This window comes from Aphidius gifuensis, linkage group LG2, assembly GCF_014905175.1.
Source record: "Aphidius gifuensis isolate YNYX2018 linkage group LG2, ASM1490517v1, whole genome shotgun sequence".
In the NCBI taxonomy this organism is placed as follows: domain Eukaryota; kingdom Metazoa; phylum Arthropoda; class Insecta; order Hymenoptera; family Braconidae; genus Aphidius; species Aphidius gifuensis.
In genome coordinates this window covers 15,408,110-15,433,406 of record NC_057789.1, presented here as the reverse complement: position 1 = coordinate 15,433,406, position 25,297 = coordinate 15,408,110, and the positions used below count along the sequence as shown (strand labels likewise).

The window sequence follows — 25,297 nt, the reverse complement described above, 5'->3', positions numbered from 1 at the left end:
AATGCAACCACACCAGTCGTGTCAAAAGGTACTGTAAAAATTTCAACCGAAAATAAAAACAGCAATAAAGAAGTTACACTTAACAAAACACTATTTGTACCTGACCTACGTACCAACTTACTATCAGTAAGCAAAATAACTGAAAAGGGTTTCAAGGTAATATTTGATAACGTCAATGCTAAAATAATAAACCAACAAGGAAAAGAAATTATAACAGCAACCAAAGACAATGGTCTATATTATATAAATGAAAATACCGAAGTCGCCGGAGCAGTACATGAAGATAAAAATCAAGACAAAATTCATTCTTGGCACAAAAAACTTGGACACTTAAACTTACGTGACTTACAAACATTGTTAAAACAACAAGGAATAAAAACTTGTGACAAAAATGATGTTGTACCATGTGATATTTGCCTAAAAGGCAAACCCACAAATAAACCATTTCCAAAAGCCTCGAATCGTCAAACAGAACTTCTAGAACTAATTCACACAGACGTTTACGGACCAACTAGAACCACGTCAAAAGGAGGTTCCAGATTCTTCATAACGTTTATCGACGATAGTACGAGAATGTGTACAGTAAAATTCCTTAAACACAAATCAGATGCATTCGATGCATTTAAAAATTATAAAGCTGTTGTTGAAAAACAAACAGGCAAAAACATTAAATGTCTGCAGTCAGACAATGGAAAAGAATACGTCAACAACAAATTTACTGACTATTTAAACACACATGGGATCACCAGAAGACTCACAGTCACACATACACCACAACAAAACGGCATTGCCGAACGAATGAATAGAACTCTTGTTGAAATGACTCGTTGTTTATTAATACAATCTGAACTACCAATGTCATTCTGGGCAGAAGGTGTAAATACAGCATGCCACATCAGAAACATGTGTCCAACAAGTGCATTACAAGGTCAATCACCATACCACAAATGGTACAATAAACCACCTAACATATCTGATCTTAAAATTTTTGGTGATCATGGCTACTGCCTTGATAGAACACCATCAAAAAATAAATTTCAAGACAAAGCCAACCCATGTATTTTTCTCGGATATTCAACAGAATCAAAAGGTTATCGTGTATGGCTAACTGATAAACAGAAAATAGACATCACCAGAGAATTTATCTCCACACAATCTCCAAAAAATTCACCACCAATATCAAGTACAACAAAGCTGGATGAACAAGTAATAAAAACTAACAGAGAAGATGTTGAACAAGATAAACATGATGTTGTAGCCATCACCAATACACCAACAAATCAAGAAATACATGAACACCAAGATGATGAACATGATGATATATTCATCACCAACACACCAACAAATCAAGAAATACATGAACATGATGATAAATTCATCACCGACACACCAACAAATCAAGAAATAACAAGTGAAACGACAAATGATCATACAGTTCTATCAGACGACGATGAATTTGCTGAACCTTTTCGAGGTTTTGATAGACAGCAACCACTCACTGGTCGTTGGATATCACTTCGTACTGGACTGCGTGGTAGACCAAAAAAAGTGTTTGTTCCAACCTGTTGTCCTAATACAAGGTTTGAGGGGGGAAACAACGAACGATCAAATCTTGCAACTCCAACACTCAAACAAGCACTTGCAGGTCCAGATGCAAACGATTGGGAAAATGTCATACAAAAAGAATTCGAATCACTAATTGAAAACAAAACTTGGATAATAGTTGACAAACCAAGTAATCACAATATCATTGGATCTAAAATTATCTTAAAGCAAAAACCAACAACAAATTCAACATCAACACTGAAAAAGGCACGCCTTGTTGCCAAGGGCTTTGCCCAACGCCCAGGCATAGACTTCAAAGAGACTTTTGCTCCAGTAGCACGTCTTCAATCAATCAGACTTTTAATATCACTAGCAATTAAATTAAAAATGAAAACATACCAATGGGATGTCACCACAGCCTTTCTTAACGGTGTGGTGAATGTTGATGCTGACTGGGCCAGCTGTAAAGAGAATCGAAAATCATACACTGGTTACACTTTTACATATGCCAGCACAGCAATCAGCTGGGAGTGCAAAAAACAAAACACAGTAGCATTGTCATCTACCGAAGCAGAGTATATGGCAATCACAGAGGCAACTAAAGAATCAATATACCTGAATAGGTTCCTGAACGAACTCATGGTACCAGAAAAGGACACCACAGTCATCTTCAATGACAACATGGGTGCCTTAAAATTGGCAAAGCATTCCATATATCATGCAAGGACCAAACACATCGACACACGACACCATTTTGTTCGTGATGCACTGAATAAAAATCTCATAAAGCTAGATCATCAAAGATCAAATGAACTTGTTGCTGACATATTGACAAAAGGGCTGCCAAAAGACAGACACCAAAATTGTGTCAACAAACTTGGCATAGAACACATTAATGTCTGACATATCAACGTCCAGATGATTGTGTTTGAGGGGGCGTGTTGGAACAAACCACAATCATAAACACTACACCCCTGACGGATCCTACCTACACAGACTACGTCCCTGACCTATCCATCTCATGACACAAGTGTGCTCTCTCTCTAATGTAGGAGTGTGACTTTTCAAGATAAAGAGGTTATGTGCGTTTTGATAATAAAGCAATATATGTTAATTAAAATAATAAATTGTTGATCGTGTCGTTTATTTAAACTATAACCCTTTTATCAAACTTTATACTTCAAAATTTTGACATTCTTTTGGATATTTTACGTTGAAATATCATAGCCGAATTACTTATTAGACAATCAATATTGCCCTATAAAATAACCCAGTTAGATATGTATTTTTATCAACCCTGTTTATCCTGCGCAGCCAGGGCGCATAAGAAAGGTAGAGAGAATTTCAGTAGATCTGCATGGGTGTGAAAGTCTTAAAATTTTATTTAGGAAGAACCGGGCAGGTTCAAGTATAAAATTTTGTCAACAGCTGAGTCTTGATTATATGCGTCAAAGATATTTCCTCCTTGACTTATTTTGGTATCATATCTTTTTGTATTTGAAAATGTAAGACATCTATAAAATTAGTTAAACCACAATTAGTGCTGATTTCGAATACTTGACGCTTCTTTTTGTAAAAAAAACTGCGTTTCTTTTTTTGTTATGACATCACATTTTTTTGTGAAGTTTTTCAATCATATACGCGCGAGTGGGGATTCGGAGGACTCACAGTAGCTTAGCATTGAACGTCGTCGTGAGACGACACAACTTGTCTGGCTCTCGAACTGATCACTTCTCTTCTCTTGACTGGCTCTCTTGGTTCACTATTGGTTCTCTCGACATCGTTTGGATCTCTCGTAAAGGTTCCCTAGGTATCAGACGTTGAGTCCTGGTGAAACTCTGTCCGAATTTCCAATGACGGACTAATACTAATGATCACGCTATATGGTTCTCTTATTATAATGATAATTAACACATCGATCAATAAGTCCCGAGACTAACAAAGAAAACAACATTTTTTTTGCAAAATTTTTTTTTATTCATCAACATAATCACCTTTTAGGGTGATACAATCGTTCCAACGCTTTTCCAATTTTTCGATACCATGTTTATAAAAAAAATTATCTTTCGCGTCAAAATAAGCTTCAGTTTCAGCGATGACCTCTTCATTTGAGCCAAATCTTTTTCCCTGGAGCATTTTTTTAAGATCAGCAAAGAGCCAGTAGTCACTGGGGGCTAAATCCGGCGAGTATGGGGGGTGGGGAAGCAGATCAAAGCCCAATTCGTTTAATTTTGTCATTGTTTTTATCGACTTGTGGCAAGGTGCATTGTCTTGGTGAAAAATGATTTTTTTTCTCTTCATGTGCGGTCGTTTTTTTGCGATTTCCTCCTTCAAACGCACCAGCAAGTCAATATAATAATCACTGTTGATCGTTTTACCTTTTTCGAGATAATCAATGAAAATCACGCCATGCGTATCCCAAAAAACTGAAGCCATGACTTTGCCAGCTGACTGCTGCGTTTTCGGACGCTTCGGACGGCTTTCGCCAGCTGTGCGCCACTCAAATGACTGTCGCTTCGACTCTGGAGTGTAGTGATGTATCCATGTTTCGTCCATGGTCACATATCGACGCAAGAAATCCTTTTTGTTGCGAGTAAATACCGATAAACAGCTTTTTGAATCATTGATTCGTTGCTGTTTTTGTTCCATCGAGAGCAATCGCGGCACCCACTTGGAAAAAACCTTTTTCATGCTCAATTTTTCATGAAGGATAGTAAATACACTTCCATATGATATCTGTGTCATCTCAGCAATCTCACGGAGCTTCACTTTACGATCTTTTGTTATAATTTTTGTCACCTCACTCACATTTTCCGGTGTAACGGCTTCGACAGGTCTACCCGAGCGTTTTGCGTCGTTTGTGTCGGTACGACCACGTTTAAACTCGGCGAACCACCGACAAATCGTTGCTTTTGATGGACAAGAGTCCGGGTAACTTTTTTTGATCCATTGTTCCGCTTGCACGGTGTTTTTACCTTTTAAAAAACAATGTTTTATCAGAACACGAAAGTCGGTTTTTTCCATTCTTGAAACAAACTACAAAACGACTTCATTCTAACCTCAATAACTCAGCTGTTTCTGGTCCGATCGACTTAAAATTTTAACACGTTTTAAGTAAAGGTTAGTACTTAAGAAAAACCTGGTTACTAGTTTTCTACGAAAGCCATCTCTGGGTTAGTCTCGGGACTTATTGATCGATGTGTTATTATTATATTCATCGCACATAAATGTGTATGTGTGAGTTCACGAATGGATCGCTGTAAATAATAACAATAATAATAATATTGAGATATATTATTATTGCAATGGCAACGTATGTGTAAGACCTGGTCACGGATGGATCGCTGTATGGTTCCCTATACAAAATACATATCTCACATGTAGACTATTTGCTCCCACACTTACGATACTTGTGACGTAGGTATTTTACTATAAGTATAGTCGCAATGTAATATAGGCGTATGTAATACACTATGCTTGGTTCACGATAGTTCCCTCAGGTTTGGTTACGTATTTCATAATCCAATCAGGTGGACCGCGCCCCTCTACCATTTCTAAGACTGAGTTAGGCTCCCGAATTAGTTCTCGTGACTCCCACGGTTGTTGGCTTCCGAGATAACCAACATGGCTCCCCCCGGTGATTTTGAGGAGGATGGTGAGAAATCCTCGTTGCTAACGTTGGCCGATAGTTCTCGCCGTGCAGGTCAGAAAATCGGTTACAATATATAATTTGCCGATCATCAGCCAAGGGTCGGTTGATCCTCGGATTGTCATGATAAATATTCAAGTAGAACAAATTTTCGTTGTCTTTAATTATTGCTGCTATGGTTGAGTAGGTAAGGCTCTGGACTTTCATCAAGAAGATACCATGTTCAAATCCACGTGATGGTAAAAATTTGTGGTCTAAATCTTTCGGTCCAATAGATCATTAATTATATAAATAAAAAAATAAAATTGTTTAAACAATTTGAAATTTTTTTTTTTTTAAATCAATAAATTTTTGGAATCTCAGTAGATCTACTTAGATCTCAGTATATCTAATTAGATCTTAGTAGATCTAATTTGATCTAAGTATATCTAATTAGATCTAATTAGATCTAGTTATATACGAGTCGATCGCGCCACTTTGTGGATCTAATTATATCTAAAGCAGTTCAATTTGATATATGTAGATCTACGCGATTTTTTCCTGGGTACACTATGTATCAATAATATTTGTATAAAATACTGTTATATATGTACGATGTATTAATTATTTTAATAATTATCACAAATTCAATAATTTAAAATTCTTTATCACACTACGATCTGGAATATCAACAGATATTTTATCAGTAAAATCAGTAAAATACCGAAAAAACCACTACAAAAATTACCAAAAGTTACAAACTTTATTTAACATATAATTATTTTCATATTGGAACACTTATTGATATTATTATTTTAGGAACAACGTCGATCAATCTTCACAATAGTTTGACAAACTTAGTTTTGAATAAATTTTTTTGATAATACTGTTACTATTGCAACTATAACATCAATTATGTATGACCAAAATGATTAAACCAATATTTCACTTTTATTATGAAACTATCATTGTCATCAGCATCAATAATTTCTGTTACTTCTAACCTTGATGGACATGTTGCTTTAAAATCTTTTGATGTCGGTTTGCAATTATATTCACAGTTTTGTGTCGTATTAACCATCACAACATGAATACATACAACTCTTATCATACGCTTATAATACGTGGAATACGGGACAAAATGTAAAAAATATGGAAATCTTGTATTCAATAAGTAGATTTTCCATATAGTCTACTATGTTTCTTAAATCTTTGTTAATAAATAAATAACACTACCATAAAATAGTTTATAATATAATATGTGTTATAGATGAAATAAAATAATATTGAAATATTATATTTCAAATAACGATAGAAAATCATTTTATTACCCCAAATATATAATATATAGTTTCTTTAGCTACTGCTTTTACTTTGTATGTAGTATAATAATTTACAGGCTCAAATTTGCAACAAAAAATTTTGATTTTTATTCATAGTGAACTGGGTATTGATTTGAAGGTTGCATAGAAATAAAATTATCATTATTTTTCTTTATTATATGTTGATTTTTTGAAAAACATTAATTATCGTGTAATATTTGTAATATTAGAAATTTCTGTTTGATGTAATTTTTAACCTCTGCTTTTCAGCATTTTTTATATCGAATTCACAAGCTTTGAAATCATGCTAATTAGAGTAAGCAGTATTTCAGATTACAGAGACGTTGAAAAAACGGCGTGCACCATCTGTCGGTAAGTTCCAATGATTTATTATTCAAAAAATGTGGGAAATAACCTTTCGAAATTTTTTCATCAAGACCAACCATACGAGGTAAAGCACACAAAGGTGCGTGAAAAAAGTTGAGTGAATCTATACATTTAATATTTTCAATCGATAAAACATTAATACTTGTACCAGTAATTATGGTACTGATTTTTTCTCCTAATTTACGATAATTAATTCTCTCAAAACCCACTGACTGTCATAATTTTTTTGATTATGAGCTCATACAATAATTTCAGTACATTTACTTTTTAATTTCAATAAAAAATCGACAAATTGTTTCACAGTATCTTTTTCTTAGGCAATAAATTCGTGAGTAGTATTATTAATGAATTAAAACAAAATTATATAAGTGAAGTACCACTACCAGAAATGTATGGTGTCGTGCTAAAATTAAAAAAGAAGGTGAAACATTTAATATGTGGTATAAAAAAAGAGGAGACTCTGGAGAATTATTTGATTTTAGAAAAGAAATGAAACTTTATTGTACTCTAGGTGTAATTGTTTCAGCTATGGTGTGTTTAAAGTTTATAAATTTAACTTTGAATATACTAATGTTAATCCATTCCGTGAAGCCTTGACTTTCCCTCATTATGTATGCGTATTTTATAACGTAATTATCTTACTAAAGAAAAAATCGGAATCGTACCCAGAAATAGTTATTGATTATCTGATAATCAGTCAGAAGTTGAATATCATGAGAATTACCCAGAGTTGAGTATATGGAAATTTTGGAGAACAATTGAGTTGATACCGTCCAAATAAGATCTGGCTTGGTTAAAACTTTGTTGCAGCTTATAAGGGCCCATTGTGGCCTAGGTAAAGCACAAAATCGACCGTCTTCAACTGTCCTTAAGAATTCCGCGTTTCTATTAGGTCATCCGAAAGTATATGCTGGTCGCGATATCGAGAAAGGATTTTCAAATAATGATATATCAAAAATTGATGGATTAATAAAATGTCGTGTACTTGCATCATCAGATTTACACATGCCAGTTTTACCTGTACGTTCGAAAAATAAAAAACTCTATTTCCCACTTTGTCGTACATGTGTTGATACAATAGAGCCAGGTTTTTGTAATCATAATAATAAATAAAGAAGTTTAATAGGGAGTTTAGTCACGTCAGAACTCAAACTTCCTCTAACAAAGAGATATGTAATAGAAAAAATATATTAAGTTTGGCATTACAATAAAATGTCTATGAATAATAAAGAAACTAATGAAGTTGATTTATTCAGAGAATATATAAATGTTTTTCTTACAATAAAAAAAGCTATTGGGTACTCATTATAAGTCAATACTGAATCTGATAAAGATCAATACATCGAGGTATATTTATGGAACTGAAGTTAGCAGAAACTCTAGCAGAAAAGGTCTCAGAAGCAGAGAAGAACACAGGAGTTTGAGGGCCCTGGGAATTTGGTCCTGAAGCACGGTTAGAAATCAGGATGAAATGAACGACAAAAAAAATTATTGATCATTAAGAGGTGAAGAAGGTTTAGAAGAAGTGTTAAGAATTTTTTTGGGGTATTTGAAATGATCGAAAGGGGTGAGGTATAGGGTATAAAAAATAATTTTTTTTTTTTCTTAGAAGATGAGGGAGACTATAAAAATTCAAAATGACAGAAAGGTAGAAGAGGTTAATGACAAGTGTTAGAAATTTGAGTTGATAGAAAGGTAGAGAAGGTTTAGAGCAAGTGTTAGAAATTTTGTGAGTCATTCGAAATAATTGAAAGAGGTGAGGTAAAGGGTTAAAGAGTGATTTTTTTTTTGCGATAAATAAGAGAGACTATAAAAAATTTCCAACACTTGTTTTAAACCTCTTTTGCCTTTCTGTTATTTTAAATTTTTATCGTCTCCTTTATTTTTTGAATAAAAAAAAATACTTTTTAAACCCTTTACCTCACCCCTTTCGATCATTTCAAATACCTCCAAAAAATTCCTAACACTTGTTCTAAACCTTCTCTACCTTTCTATCAACTCAAATTCTTATAGTCTCTGTTATTGAAAACGAAAAAGAAAAATTGACTCTTCAACCCTTCACCTCACCTTGTTCGATCAATCCAAATGACTCGAAAAATTTCTAACAATCCTTAAACCTTCTCTACCTTTCTATCAACTTAAATTTTATTAGTCTTCCTTCTTTATCGCGAAAAAAAAAATTTACTCTTTAACTCTTTACTTCACCCCTTCCAATCATTCCAAATATTCTGAAAAATTCCAGAGACATAATTACAAATTTCACAGCCTTTTCACAATGTTTTATTTTGTTTTTATCGAATTTTTTAAATGTTGAATGCCTGGGACCCTCGACCCATATCCGTCCCGGGCGCTTTTGAATGTTTCTGCTCATGCTTCTGCTAACTTCAGTTCCATGAATATTCTCATGCTGAAAATATTAAACTTGATAAGGAAAATATAGATTTCAATCAAGGTCTCCGTACATTGAGTGGAAATATGCTTAATTTATTATATGGTAAACTAGGACAAAGAAGTTCTTTATGGCTCAAATGAAATTGCAATGATTTACAAGAATACTATGATATAGTAGATAATAATCAAAAAACTGTCTTAATTTTGTGGAAATTAATTGATAAAAAGAAGCTTCACCAAATACAACTAACGTTGTATTGGCTGCTTTCACAACAGCCTACGCTTGAGTATAATTATATTTTTGTATTTATGAAAGTAGTAAACAAATTCTATACGTTGATACTGACTCTATTATAAGAATATGTAAAAATAAAGATGATCAATTAATTATAGGGAGTAGATTGGGGGATTCAAATGATGAGCTAGAAAAGTATGCAAAACGTTTATACATAAAATCTTTTATATCGGGTGGTCCAAAATTTTATTCTTTTATTGTATAAAAGTTTGATGGTGGTCAAGTGGGAGTCCGTAAATTAAAAGGTGTACGACTTGACTTATAAGCGTTTATTAACAGTTACCCGACAAGTAATGGGCCGACAAAAAAACAATAATTGTAGCTGATTGTACTTGGATTGTAGATGGTTGTAATATATTTAGTTTTGTTTGTCAACCCCCTCATTAATTTTAATTAATTAATGAATATTTGAAGTTGCCAGATAGCCGACAATTGAGGGTCTGGATGCAATAACACGTCGAGCGCTCGAAGTCAAGAAAATGCTATGTTGCTGTGGGTGGAAAATAAGAAAAATTAAAATTGAAAAATTAAAAAAAAAAAAAAATACAGTCGTCGATAAAATCAAAAAATACATGTTTTTCTCCAAATAAACTTTTTTATATGATAATTAGTTTACGGGATAAAAAATAAAAACAAAATTTTTTTTTTTGAAAAAAATACTTTTTTTTAATCATATAACTCGAGATAACTTCTTTAAAAAGTAATAAATCGACTTGAAATTTTGACTGTAGTTTCATTATAAGCTACCGATTGCAACAGTATAATAAAAAAACTCATTTATTCGTTTTGTTTAATTTTTATTATATGATTATTTACAGTCGAGGAAAATTTCAATTTGTCTAACTTTGAATGAAAAAAGAGTCGGGAAAATTTAAAAATTGAGTAACTTGTCAGTGGCAATATTGTTGAGCAGTATATCAAGAAGTTTTTTACAAATTTTTAGATATTTTTATTAATTATTTACTGAGTTATTAATTTAACAATAAATTGCGCGTATACTGTTTGTATTTTTATGGATATACGAACGCGCGGACATACGTATTTTTTTTTTTTTTAATTTTTCAATTTTAATTTTTCTTATTTTCCACCCACAGCAACATAGCATTTTCTTGACTTCGAGCGCTCGACGTGTTATTGCATCCAGACCCTCAATTTATAATTTTCAAATGGCTGATATTTTTATAGTAATAAGATGCTTAATCGATAGCAAATCGTTTGTACATCATTATTTTTCGTTTGTCATTGTTCAATAATTTTTATTTTTTTTAATATTAGTTAAAAACTATTGTACTATTCATCCCCCTGCTAATCACTGTTAATTAGAACTTGCGCATGCGCGAGTTCACTGATAAAAAATAGCGACCAAATGTCATGTTGGTGTTGGGCAATGTTGAGGATTAATAAAATGTGTACAATAATAAACAATAAAATTTTTCAAATAATAAACAACTAAGTAAATATTAAATTACTATCTTATCAATTCATTATAATGTTTAATGAAAAAAAAAGAAATCAGACTTCAATATTTGTTATTTTTTTATCGCGGTAACTGCGCATGCGCAAGTACTAATTAACAGTGGATGAATAGTACAATGGTTTTTAATTAATATTTAAAAAAATAAAAATCATTAAACAATGAAAAACGAAAAATAATGATGTATAAACGATTTGCTATCGATTAAGCATCTTATTACTATAAAAATATCAGCCATTTGAAAATTATAAATTGTCGGCTATCTGGCAACTCCAAATATTCATTAATTAATTAAAATTAATTAGGGGGTTGACAAACAAAACTAAATATATTACAATCATCTACAATCCAAGTACAATCAGCTACAATCATTGTTTTTTTGTCGGCCCATTACTTGTCGGCTAACTGTTAAGGTTTTACCCGCGCATATCTAGAGACCTCTTGCGTATGAAATTTAGAAACATAATATTTCTATGAGTGCGAACGAGATAAAAAAAAAAGGAGAAAATCTTGTTTCTCACTTCCACTTAAGTATTTAGACAAAGACAAAAATTTATTTTTATTTATTGTAAAATAAAAAGGTCTCAAAGCCCTATTAATTTTTATATCAAAAGTTTCCTTATTGTTTCCTCTATCTATACTTAGTTTTTGATAAAGCTAGCCGTATTTTTCGTGAAATGGCTAACCAGGTTTCTAAAAACTCAACCGGGCTCTCCATAAGAACCTATGTATAACCTCCAAAAAAGTAGCCTACTTTATTAATTAATTACTAAGTAATTAGCTACAAGAAAATTATCATAAAATTTGAGCGTGTGTATTACTATTTCATTAAGCTACTTGAAAAATTTCAAGACTCTATCCGTATTTTTGATTTGTGCTGGATATCCCTTAATAAACCTTATAAGCACGAAAATTTATCAATTTTAATACTGTTAAATCATTTACTAAGCGTAAAATAGACCTTTTTGAAATTGAATATAATTCTTTCCTTAGAACAAGAGATCTACTAGTGTCATCTACTATTGATAAAAGAAAGAATTCTGTAACAGAACATAAGTGTCATCGCTACGAGAATTATATTTAACATAAATTGATTGAATTCATTGTTAAACGTTATTTCTATTGTGAAAAAAATCACTGGCATTTTTTAGAGGTTGAACAACTATGTTATCTTTCTTTATTAACATGATATTACCTGAAACAAACTTATTAATAAAAAAAAAAACACAATTTTTACAGAAAAAAAAACTTATGTTAAGTTCTATGAAAAACACATTTCAAAAAAATAGAAAAGATACTATCATTTCATTTCTTTATTATCAAAAAGAAATTTAATGCTTACATGGTCGTTGGGTAAGAAGTGTGAGCAAAGACAGTGAATAAGAAGAAAAAAGCGTTACAAAGAAAAAAATGCCATGTTTACCGCGTCGGGAAGGTACAGTCTCTAAGACTTGCCTGAACGCCGCTTTTTCTGTTATCTCTTCGTCCCACATGATTAGAGACCTCCAGTCTTTTTGTACACGACGTTAAAAGAGTGGGCAGATACGATAGAGCTAGAGTGAGTATAAGCAGAGTGGAGCCATAGATGATTTTTACCTCGGAAGTGACGGAACCCCCTTATACCCACTCCATACGGTGAGCACAAAATTCGGACTAATGGGACCTCGGTGGCTTCACTCTACTTATATACCCACTCTAGATAGAGCAGAAAGGAAACAAGTCAAAAAAAAAAAAAATGGTTACGTTACACAAAAAATTTGTATCAAAAAGAGAAAACTGCAAAGTTCACATTTTTCTTTGACTGCGCCTAATTAATAAAAAAAACATGCATATGATTATGTTTTTTTCATGCACATCCTGCAATTCAATTTTTTCAGTGCAAAATTTATATAGCACTGAATTTTTACGAAAGTTTCGTATAGATTGCACTAACTTGAAAGACTTCCAACCGTAAGAGTGACTGAGAAAGAAAATTTGTTTATTTATATTTCATTAACAACAGACAAAGAAAAAATGACAAATGACATGAGAGTGACAGAGAAAACAAAATAACCAATCAAATATTCGGAAGATCGATGACAACTGTCCTTTTTATATAAGATTATTATTATTATTATTATCTTTATACATATTTCTCAACTTGGCTATTTCTTGACCTAACTTGGGATTCGATCCCGGGTTTCTGGAGTCGAACTCCGATGGTTTACCGAAATAGCCATTCAGGTATAGAACAGTAGAAGAATCCGTGTCAGTTTACGGTGGTTTCAGTGTACGCCAGTACGTTATTATACGCGAAGCTTTTATATGCGCATTGAAGCTGACCAATCAAAAACAGTTCGAACGAACTATTGCGGTGCCGCAGCCTGTAGTGGATTGTAGTGGCGTTTAGCGACAACAGTTGTTAGAATAACCTGAAATTTGTCTAAGAAAACACCGCATACACCCATACCGCATACTGCATTAGACGCTGCTATTGACACTTTTCCGTTTACAGCATACCGCATACTCTAAATCTACACAGCATGCGGTGCGTTGATTCCGTATACTGTGTATACTTAAAGTATGCGGTATGTTGTGATCGAAGAAGTGTCAATAGCAGCGTCTAATGCAGTATGCGGTATGGGTGTATGCGGTGTTTTTTTAGACAAATTTCAGGTTATTTAAAAATTCTAACAAACTGTTGTCAATAATAAACCGCATACTGCAAGTGCACCGCATACTATTTAATCTAATTTTTGGGCGTAACCACGTACGGCGCCATAATGATAATAGTTCATGAGACTTGTTTTTGATTGGTCAACTTCAATCGTACATATCTTGAAAATGAAGCTTCGCAGAAAAAAAATGAAAAATAACGTATATCTTGGAATTTTGCGTAGAATAGCACTGTATAACTCACGTGCGCGAATTCGGAAACACCCTGTATATATTTATTCCCTTTTATTCCCTTCTTCTTTCATGCTAACATAGTGAAACTAACTACAGACATAATAACTTTTACCATTTTGTATATAGTAACAACTACGAATTGCATAGCACATTTTAAGAGTTTCCATAGTACGGTTCATTTTTCCAAATGTACCCCCACGGTCATGGTTAATTTAAACATACAACATAGTAAAAAGTAAAAAGTCTATGGTTGTTCGTATCATTGGTATAGTGAAGACTATCTATTGAACAAGTAAAGTCTACTGAAACCATAATAAAAACCGGTTTTATCTCAGCAGAGTAGATTTTACTATTTTACTGTAGTTAAATTTAAAGTTCACATAGTAAAAAAAATTATCAAAAATAATATGTTAAACCATATTTCCGAAAACGTCCCTCGGTACTATAGTAACATAGTGAAACTAATTATTTTTTTTTTACAGTGTATATATAACATATATGAACAGGAGTATACGATCGTTTTTTTTAATTAAAAATATTGAATTCAAAAAGTTGTCAGTATTTTTCAGAAACTTATCACAAAAAACAGACATTTAAAAATAGATGATATTCTTGTCAATTTTTTACATGTTAAAATCAAAGTTTTTCTATGCTCAAAAGTGATGACCGATACTGACTCACGGCTGATGCATGGCCGAGAACGGTTTGCCGATACAGGTTCAGCGTGAAATACCATTGAACGTGCAACAACCAGCCCAAGAACTAGCTACTACTTTATTTCGCAACAGATACTGTGGGACGGCCATTCAACGAACAGCATGTCGTCATCAGATCGAAAGACATCCGTTGGGTAACTGTTTGCAATCGTTACACGGGTAATATCGACGCAAGATGCTGGTATAATAATAAACCTACTATTCAATTGATTGACAGTGTTGAAGGATATTGACGATATTCGCGACTAACTGCACATTATAACTCATGAATGTCACGTTCATATGTATTCATAAAACTGGTATGAACTGAAAATGTTTCTCATTAATAGTAATGATCCTCTTGCAGTGAATCACGAATCTTTTTCGATCGCATTTGTGGATTCTGTTGCGATGGACGTTATTTATAGTCACTTCGCACGAAAAGAACATATATTATACGAAACTATTTTACGATACACGTTTCTTTATATTTTTAACAATGAACATACCGTTTAAATAGCTTACAATGAGAAGTTAATATAAAAAAATTAAAGAGATATTATTTATTCAGTTCAGACTCACAAAACCCACGATAAAGATGATATTGACGAAATCCATGATACCTTTGAAAGAAATAAATTAAATCACTACTTTTCAACTCAGTTTCTTTTGAATATACACTATTTATTTTAAGCAATAATTAGGAATTCTTTACTTAAGAAATAAAAAATCTCAAAACGATATCTTCTTTAATAAGACAGTACACAATTTGTTCATTTTGATCAAATCGTAAATAAAATTTTTCCTATATTATTCAAAAAACAATTCAAAAAAGAATAGAATGTATCACTATTCTGTAATATGTATTTTTTTTTTATAAAATGTCATGTCTGAATATTAATCAAAGGCGTGAAACTTTTTTGATAGAGTTGATAATATCGACACGTGTATCATAAACAGGGATAGGCATATAGTGAGTTTTTACTTTTTTTACAATTATCTACAGATAAAAAGTAAGAAACGTATGAAAAAAGGATAAAACAAATAGGACCCATGTAATCTCATGGTCAAAAAAATATGACATATTATTCCATAATAGGTAGTGCTGTGAGTCGGTTATTAACGGGTTAATAACATGGGGTCAAACTTTTCTATATTAGTGTCAGTTGATATTTTTTTAGTAGAGGCAGGATAATAATAGTAATTGTTTTTTATTCTAATCAATAATAAGTACACTGAAAGAAATTTTAACTAAAAATTACAAACGTATAAGAAAAAATTACAAAGCGAATAGTAAAAACTGCGTTCCTCCGATTATTTGTAAGAATTATTCGTATACATGTATTAATAAATAATTTTTACATAATTAATAATTCGTATACATGTATTGATAAATAATTTTTACAATAAAGTTATGTAAAAAATTTGGCCATTGACTATATACAATACTAAGCCATAAATTTTACATAATTTTATTGTAATTTTTCTTTAAAAAAAATGACTAAATTCACGATACTCACAAGTAAATTCTAGCAGACTGAGAATTTACGCACTACCGGTTTTAGAATTTACTATATTTTATTATAAATTTTATTTAAGGAGGTTATGCACAAATTACTCTTTTTTTAAAAAATATAATGAGAATGTTCTAAAATTTTGTACACAAGTAGATCTTTTCATTCTGAATACAACGGTATAATTATTTTCTTATGTTGATCGGTTAAATTTTTTGTAATTAATTATTGAAAATAATATTTAACATTGGCTCTTATGGAGATTTCAACCATTTTTTTCGGATAGAAAAAATGATGAGAAAGTCTTGAAAAAAATCACACATATACTAGAAACCGAGTTTTATTAATTGAGCGAAAAATTTTCATATGTTGATCAGTCAATTAATGAGTAATTAATTATAAACTTTACAAAAATTAGATGTGGCAACGTATAGCATGTTCAAACACACACACATACCCGCAATCCCATATATTGTATATGGGACGCAGGCGCTTTTCACTTTATTTTTTTACAGTGTAGTCGGATTTCAGTTTTGTCTGTGACGTCAGAAGCGCCCCGCAACACCCGCAATGAATTTGTGCATAACCTCCTTAAAAGTTGGACATTTTTTGTGCTAAGTTCGGCAGTTTGTGCTAGATTCACGGAGAACGGCAATCAATTCCCGGCAACATTTTTTCTTTTCTGTTTACACGCTCAAAACTCGAAAACTAATTGATAAATAGAAAAAATTCATTCTTGATAAATTGTTTAGAAATAAATTACCAACAATAAACCTTGGTTAACCCCATACCTAGCTTCAACAGATAAGGCTGTAGAAATGCTTGAAATTACATGACAATTCAATCATTTTTTCAATCAGTCGGCCATCTTTGTATTATTTCGCCCCACAACCAGAATTTTTACAAAGCGATATAGTAAAAAATATATAAGTTGTAACGAAATTTATTATTTCGCTGGTTCTCGAAATAAATAATTAATAGAAAGAGCTCTAATTATTTATTTGCTGTCAACTGAATTATTAATAATTAATAGGAGTTAATTGTTAATAATTCTAAGGGTCACTGCATAGGCACTATGGAGGGTCAAGTCTACTACGAGTGGTGTCAGTGTGGCACATGTTTCGCACATATTCGAGGTCCCGTAGTAAGCTTGATACGTTAAACCTCGACCGGTGCTAGTTTTCCCCTCCATCCGTCGAAAAGACGAACTCTCCGAAGGCTACGGGCTGGATCGGATACCTATTCGTGTTGCGGGCTAGGAAAGCGTGCTGCGCATGTCCGAGACGATAGGTGGGAGAGCGCGCGAGTGGTGATTCAGAGGACTCACAGTAGCTGAGTGCAGAACGCTATCGTTAGGACGCAACTTGTCTGGCTCTCGAACTGATCACTACATTCTCTTGACTGGCTCTCTTGGTTCACTACTGGTTCTCTCGACATCGTTTGGATCTCTCGTAAAGGTTCTCTAGGTATCAGACGTTAAGTCCTGGTGAAACTCTGTCCGGATTTCCAATGGCAGACTAATACTAATGATCACGCTATATGGTTCTCTTAGTATAATAATAATAATTATTATATTCTCGCTACATAATGTGTATGTGATGGTTAGACCATCATCACACATAAATGTGTATGTGTGAGTTCACGAATGGATCGCTGTAAATAATAACAATAATAATATTATTGAGATATATTATTATTGCAATGGCAACGTATGTGTAAGACCTGGTCACGGATGGATCGCTGTATGGTTCCCTATACAAAATACTCATTTCATATGTAGAATATTTGCTCCTGCACTTATGATACTTGTGACGTCAGTATTTTGCTATAGTATAGTCGCAATGTAATATAGGCGTATGTAACACTATACTTGGTTTACGATGGTTCCCTCAGGTTTGGTTACGTATTTCATAGTCCGATCAGGTGGACCGCGCCCCTCTACCATTTCTAAGACTGAGTTAGGTTCTCATATTTCGTTCTCGTTACTCCTACGGCTGTTGGCTTACGAGATAACCAACATGGCTCCCCCCGGTGATTTTGAGGAAGATGGTGAGAAATCCTCGTTGTTAACCTTGGCCGATAGTTCTCGCCGCGCAGGTCAGAAAATCGGTTACAAAGTTTATGCTAACTTTTATATGTGTACATGATAAATTTTATTATATATATTAGAATATTTATTAAATTATTCAGTATTTTTTATTCGAACTTATAATATTTTTTATCGTTTCCACAAAACATGTATGTGCTTTATTTTAATTAACTCATAACTCATTATCTAAGAGATTAATCGAAAAAAGTAATTCTTTATAAATTGTTTAGAATTGAATTCCCAATAATTAACTCCACTCAACCCCATGTCTATCTGCAATAGATAACGATGTACAGAGACTTGAAGTAACATAACAATTTTTTGACATTGTGTGACATTTTACATAATTTTATTGTAGAATATCATCTCTCGCGGCCAATCCCAGAAATAGAACAAAAATTACAAAGCAGTATAGTAATTTCTATTCAACATGGGTTTTAATTTTTAGTTAAAATTTCTCTCAGTGTATAAGTGATTAACTTATTATTGCGATAAAAAAAATTGCAAAAGAACCCTGAAATCCGCCATCTTGATATACCGAACCGAACGAAGGTTTTGGAATGTACCCCTGACTTTTGACCGAAAAAAAGGGGTATGCGCATAAAAGCTGCGCGTACTATATATGACGGGGCGTGATATAATATAATCCGCCAATTTTTCACGGCTTATTCTATGAAATGACATAAAAATTTGTCGGAATTTGTCAGAAGTCCAACTTATTTTAGAAATTCTGGCATTTTCCGGCAAATTCCAGATCAACGTATCAACCGTTATATTTCTTTACCTGATGAGATCAGGTTAGCCGGATCCTGATCCGAATCGGATCCAGTATGGCTAAGGTACTCCGGATCTGGGTTTCCTGGCCCTTTTCGGATCCGTTATAGCTAAGGCTAACCGGATCCGGCTTTCCTTGCTCTTTCCTGATCCGAATCGGATCCGGATTGCCGGACTTTAATTGAAGTTTGATTTTTTTTCAAAGTTAACCTCCGGATTCGGTCAGGCTTGGCTAAGGTAAGCTGAATCCGGTTTCCCTGATTTGAAACGGATCCAACTTAGAAGTATTTGATAAAAAAAAAAAAAAAAATTAATTTTAGAATGTTATTTTATTTTTTGATAATATTAAATACATTCTTGCCTATATATATTATTAATCATATCAAGTTTTTCTATTGTTATTTTTAGATAACTCTCTATACTTGTAAATTACTTTTGATTTCAACGATTCCATGTACGCCGCCGTGGTCGATAGGATAATGTCGTCGACTTTAAACGGAAAAGCCCCGAGATCAAGTCCCCGTAAATTCCGGAATTTTAGTTTAGTTTACGTTGAATTTTCTAAGATAGAAATATTGGTAATAATTATTGTTAAAAAAAATGATTGAAAAAAGAATATATATTATTTTTTTTTTTTCAATTAAAATTCGGATCCAGTTTAAGTATAAATTTGGATAAAGTTTTAGTATTACAAATGATCTCAAAAAAGCAAATATAAATTTATTAATTGATGAATACAATGAAATGATGAATGCTTTAATTGAACTTGCATATTATCAATTTGATCCAAAAAAAAAAGTCGAACACGCATACCATTGAAATTTAAAATACACAAAATACGTAGCTATGAAAATAAAATGGTACTAACAATGATAATTGATGTTAAATCAAATGGTTATGTAGACAAAAACTTGCTGATTCACATAATGAGCCAAATTCAGTCAAATTAAAAGTATCCCTGGTGGAAATATTTCTCCGGATTGCTCCGGAATTGCTCCAGATTACTCCGGATTATTCCAAATTGCTCCGGATGATTCCGGAATCGCTCCGGATTATTCCGGAATTGGCTCACTTAGAAAAAATTCGAAAAAATACGAAAAATCGGTTGCAATTCTAAAATACTCGAATTCCTGTGTAAAATGAAGGAAAAAAAATGACCGAAAAATTTTAATGGGCCAATTCCGGAGTGATACGGAGTTTTCCGAAATTTTACGGAGTATTTCCGGAATTTTACGGAGTTTTTCCGGAATTTTACGGAGTTTTTCCGGAGTTTTACGGAGAAATTATTTCCACCAGGGATATCAAAATTGTTGTAAAAATTTCAAGCCAGCATTTCAATATTTATTTTTGGAAAAATTTCCATCACCAGAAACATGGTTTGAACGTTGTTTGGCATATGTTAGAAGTACTGCAACAACAAGTATAGTTGGTTACATATTGTTTATTAATGGTGGTCATGTTAGTAATACATTGATTGATCAAAATACTGCTGAAAGAGTACATATTGATTTTGGTATTCCATTTGAAGAAGGTTGAGCATTACCAGTACGAAAACCAGCACCATTTGGTTAACAAGAGATATTGAAGCAGTAATGGGTGTGTCTGGTGTTGAAGGTGTATTAAGAAGAACATGTGGAGAAGCAATGACTATTACGTGATCGTAGAGAAATGATTAATACATTACTTCAAGTATTACTTTATGATCCACTTTTTACATGGACTGTGTCACCACAAAATGTGATAAAGATACAAAAAAAGAAAATGTATCAGAAATAATGATTATGATTATTATCAGTATCAATCATTGAAATGTTTAAATGATAAAGATTTGTTTGGTCTTAATGATGCTGTTACAAATACAAGTGTTATTAATTCATTAAAAAATTCGAGTTTACAATCTATAGTCAAACAGTTTATTCAATATTATTAAAACTTGAAATGTTACAAAAAATTCAAAAATTTGGTAAATCACCAGTTGATGAATAGATAACCAGTGTCATGTATAATATTAAGAAAAAACTTGATATATAACATGACATTAAAGACATCTTGAATTTAAAAATTAACATGAAAATATTTTGAATCGATATTTGTCAGCGACAATATAAAATAATTATCGCATGGAAATCAGCCCAAAATAAACGACACCGCGTCATCATTTAATTTAATGGCGTATAAATACGTACACGGAGAAAAATTTACATTTTTTTTTAATATAATACCATAGCAATTTTTGCGTTATGTTACAGTAAGCTGGAACCATAAGAGCATCAATAATTTTAGCAATTTCATGAAAAGTAGGGTAGCAAGCTTCTGATTATAATTTTCAGACAGCCACGCAATATTGAGAATTATACGACGCTTCGCGATGTACCATAGTAATTCTTGCGATGGGCAAACGCAAAATTTATTATGTTTATAAACGCTCGTAAAAAAATATTGTAAAAAAACATTTCAAGCCTAGGATTTGAACCCCATATCATCGGGATACAAATCCTACGAGTTATCCGCTGCGCCACAACAATGTATCTGTAAGGGAAATATTATTTGTTTTACATTAACAATTTGAAAATAAGCAAAGTCACGCCTGCGCAGTTGACTAAAAAGTGGGGGCAGTTGACATTTCTGAGTCCTTCATCAATTTTGCTATGGCCCATTGTAATTTTAAATATGTTGCTTTGTATTTGTTAGTGACACCTACAGGAAATCCAAGAAAGTTATTAAAATTACTATGGTACATTGTAAATTTTCAGAGGATCATTTTAATCTTGTCCATAACAACAAAGTAAAATTTAGAAATAAACAAAGCAAAAAAAGAAAAAAATATTTTTTGCTATGGTGCAATGTAATTTTTAGACTGGATTATTTTAAATTTTAAATTTGGTTTCTGTAAAAATTTCTTTATGCGTTGTAATTTTTTCATCGGGGAATAGCAAAAAAAAAACATGACAAAATCGCTATGGTACATTTTAATTTTTCAAGACTACAATTGTTTTTTTTCGTTGAAATGACAGTAAATTTTTTAATAATCATAATATGGTTCTATGGTAATGTGGCACCATAGTAATATTGAGTGAAAATTTTTCTCCGTGTATGACTCAGGCGTGGTCGATTAATTGATCAAAAAATATTCTATTTATTAAAAATAAAAATTCGCAAAATGGATGATACAAAGGGATTTTATCAATACATACGTTTTCAGCAGGATGTTTTCAAATACTGAATTTATTGAAAATAAAAAAAACTTTGTTGAAATAAGTGACACCACATATAGAGGTTTTGAAAATTTTCTTTTGTACATGAACTTCAATAAATTACCAGAAGACACTCAAGAACTAGATCACATTTTATATCTCAGTCATAAATATGATGTACCAAACCTTTAAGCTCTTTGTGAAGAAAAATTCATGATGGAATTGAATATTAATAATGCAGCAGAAGCAATTATTGTTGCTGAATAACTTGTATTAAACAACTTTAAATTTCGTATAGTTGATTATCTAAAAGTTCCTGAAAATTGGATAAAATTTATTGATGAGCCTGGCTTCGACATATTGAATGAAAACTGTGTCTTGATCAAAGAATCGATCAAGTATTCAACGACATAGAAAAGAACAGTACACTCAACATGATATAATAAACATCACTATTATCATAAAAAGTTTTGACCACTTGATATTCAACTATTAATATTAAATTGTTATAATACTTATCTATTTATGAAAAAAAATATTTAAAAATTTAAATTTTGAAATATAATTTCAATTTTATATTTTTATATATACAAATCATACAATTACTCGATAAAACATTAATTAAAAATACTAATGATAGAACATCATTGGTAAACTTTACTTCTTTGTATCATGGGACTTGTTTATTCAAGCGTTTCATAGATTACAAAAAATAATAATAATATGATTACTTGATGAAACAATATTTAAAAATAGGAAAGGTTGAGTACTATTTGTAAACTTTTTTTTTTGTATCATGGGGCTAGTTCTTACAATTAGTGTTTTCATACATTACAAATAAAATGAAAAAATACAGTTCATTACGACATAATAATCGAAGAATGATTATTAAAAAGATACAAATGTTCTTTTACAAAAAAAAAAATTAATGAAAGATTGTAAAATTTATGAGTATACTCAACATGATGTAATAAACATCATCTTAATTACAAGATAAAAATTTTGTTCCAATACAAATATTACTTCACAGCTTGATATTTAACACATGATATCAAGTTGTGATTGTAACTATTTATTTTGTAGACAACAATATGATGCTTCTTCAGTGCATCGATAAGTAGATCATGTTAAAATTAAGTTTTGTATTTTATATTTTATATTTAGATTTTAAATTACTGTATCTAGTGAAAGTAATTAAAGTTACATGTCTTTTCGATATAGTCCGAAAAAAAAAAAAAATTTTGTGAGTGATCTAGACTCGCGCGTTTATTATGTGTAAACATCTTCGGCGAGTCGTTGTAATTGAACGCAATAATAATAAGTACATATTCAAACAAATTTTTTTTATTCATTTATAAAAATATTGTTTGTTTTTATTTTATTTTTTTCTATTTTCATAAAATTATTGTAGTCAGTAATTTTCAATAATCAATGATTTCAAAATTTCGATATATCGATTTTTTTTCCTAATTTCATATTGACGATTGATAAAACTCATCAAGTAGAAAAAAAAGTTCAAATAAAATTTTTAATATATTCCGAATATTTTTCGAGTTATCGATATTTTTCTGGTATTGGTGGTTATTTGTTTCATAAATTATTGAATGAATCATAATTGTTAATATAATAGAGCTAAGGAGAAGAAGTGGCTAAGTAAAATATTTTAGCTGGTAAAAATATGTAGGTATTATTTTTTTGGCTATAATTGAGACTAAGTAAAAAATATAGCTAAGGAAAAATTCAGCTAAGAAAAAGATGTAGCTGAGAGAAAAATTAAGCTGGTAAAATTATGTACATATTGTGTGTTTAGCTATAATTGAGGCTAAGTAAAAGATTAAGCGGCTAAGGAAAAGATGCAGCTAAGGAAAAGATGTAGCTGAGGGGAAAATTAAGCGGATAAAAATATATTTGGCTATAAATGAGACTAAGTAAAAAGTTTAGTGGCTATGTAAAAAATTTAGTGTCTCAGTTGAAAATCTAGCGGTTAAAAAAAAAAAAATAAAAAATTTAATTTATCAAAATTTTTATTTTGACTTTCTTTTTTACTCGAAGAGTTTTATCGACTGCCATCATTATATTTGCAAGAATAATATTTATATTGAAATTTATAAATTATTATGACTTGACGAGCTTTATTGATTGATATTAATAAATTTTAGAATTAATCGTAATTTTAATAACTATACGATATATAACCGAGAAATAGCCTTTTTTTCGATACTTTAACTCCATTTTTAACCACTTTGCTCATGTGTAGGAATTTTTTCCGTATTTTTCCCGTAATCGTGAGAAAATTTCCTATAAAAACTGAATAAAAAAACATGTTGTCTGGGATATAATAATATCCTCTGAAAGTGTCGATATAATAGATTTGTATTTGTTTTATTAATATTTTTTTATTTTTATTTATATTAATACGTCTACTTTTATACGCCGTGTAACACCTCGATAGTTCAGTTCCCAATCTGTATTTTACAAACACTATCTTGCATTTAGTATGTTAAACAAACTTGAATAATTTAAAATCAATAAATAACGACATATGAAATATCATATGTAGTTGAATCCTAATAATATCGATATTGAAACATTGAATATCACTGTGTTTTTTCATACGTAAGATATTATACTTATTAAAAAAAGTGCTTTTTAGTTTAAATCAAAAATTATTTTTTGAACTTAGAAGTACCTTTTTTAATACACTATAATAAACTTAATAATTATAAATATATATATTTATCAAGTATACCATTTTTCCTTTACTTTCATTAAAAAAGTATAAATAAATTATATTGTAAAGTTATTGTACAATTACAATAATAATTTTTTTTTTTTAAACTAACACATCAATGTCTATTTCTTTTTTTTTAAAACATGAAATTAGTCAATATTATAATTGAATTATTATTGTATAATAATTCAATATTTTGTTTTAAGTTTAGAAATTATTATTTTATATAAACAATAGTAATAGGTATATTAATCTTGTAAATAAAAAATACTTTTTTTGTATCATGAGGCTTCATAAGGGTTTCATAGATTACAAAGAAAATAAAATGGGAATAACGAATGGTTACAAATAAAAAAATACAAATGTTAT

At 31.3% G+C, this 25,297-nt stretch overlaps 1 protein-coding gene across 6 annotated transcripts in view; it reads right to left on the bottom strand.

Moving 5' to 3' along the window:
- LOC122849180 (protein spaetzle-like) overlaps nt 1–15,602 on the bottom strand; it is a 68,787-nt gene extending 53,185 nt beyond the window's left edge. The window contains exons 1-2 of one of the 6 annotated variants that reach the window (XM_044147785.1): nt 15,342–15,601; nt 15,209–15,249 (exon numbers count right to left, since the gene is read on the bottom strand). In XM_044147785.1, coding sequence (XP_044003720.1) covers nt 15,209–15,244 — 36 coding nt within the window. In that variant the 5' untranslated portion in view covers nt 15,245–15,249; nt 15,342–15,601. Of the gene's footprint in view, nt 1–14,043; nt 14,519–14,558; nt 14,824–14,846; nt 15,177–15,208 lie in introns of those variants that run through there. The other 5 variants (XM_044147787.1, XM_044147793.1, XM_044147789.1 and 2 more) reach the window with 5 other exon arrangements.
- Between the last annotated feature and the right edge of the window lie 9,695 nt (nt 15,603–25,297).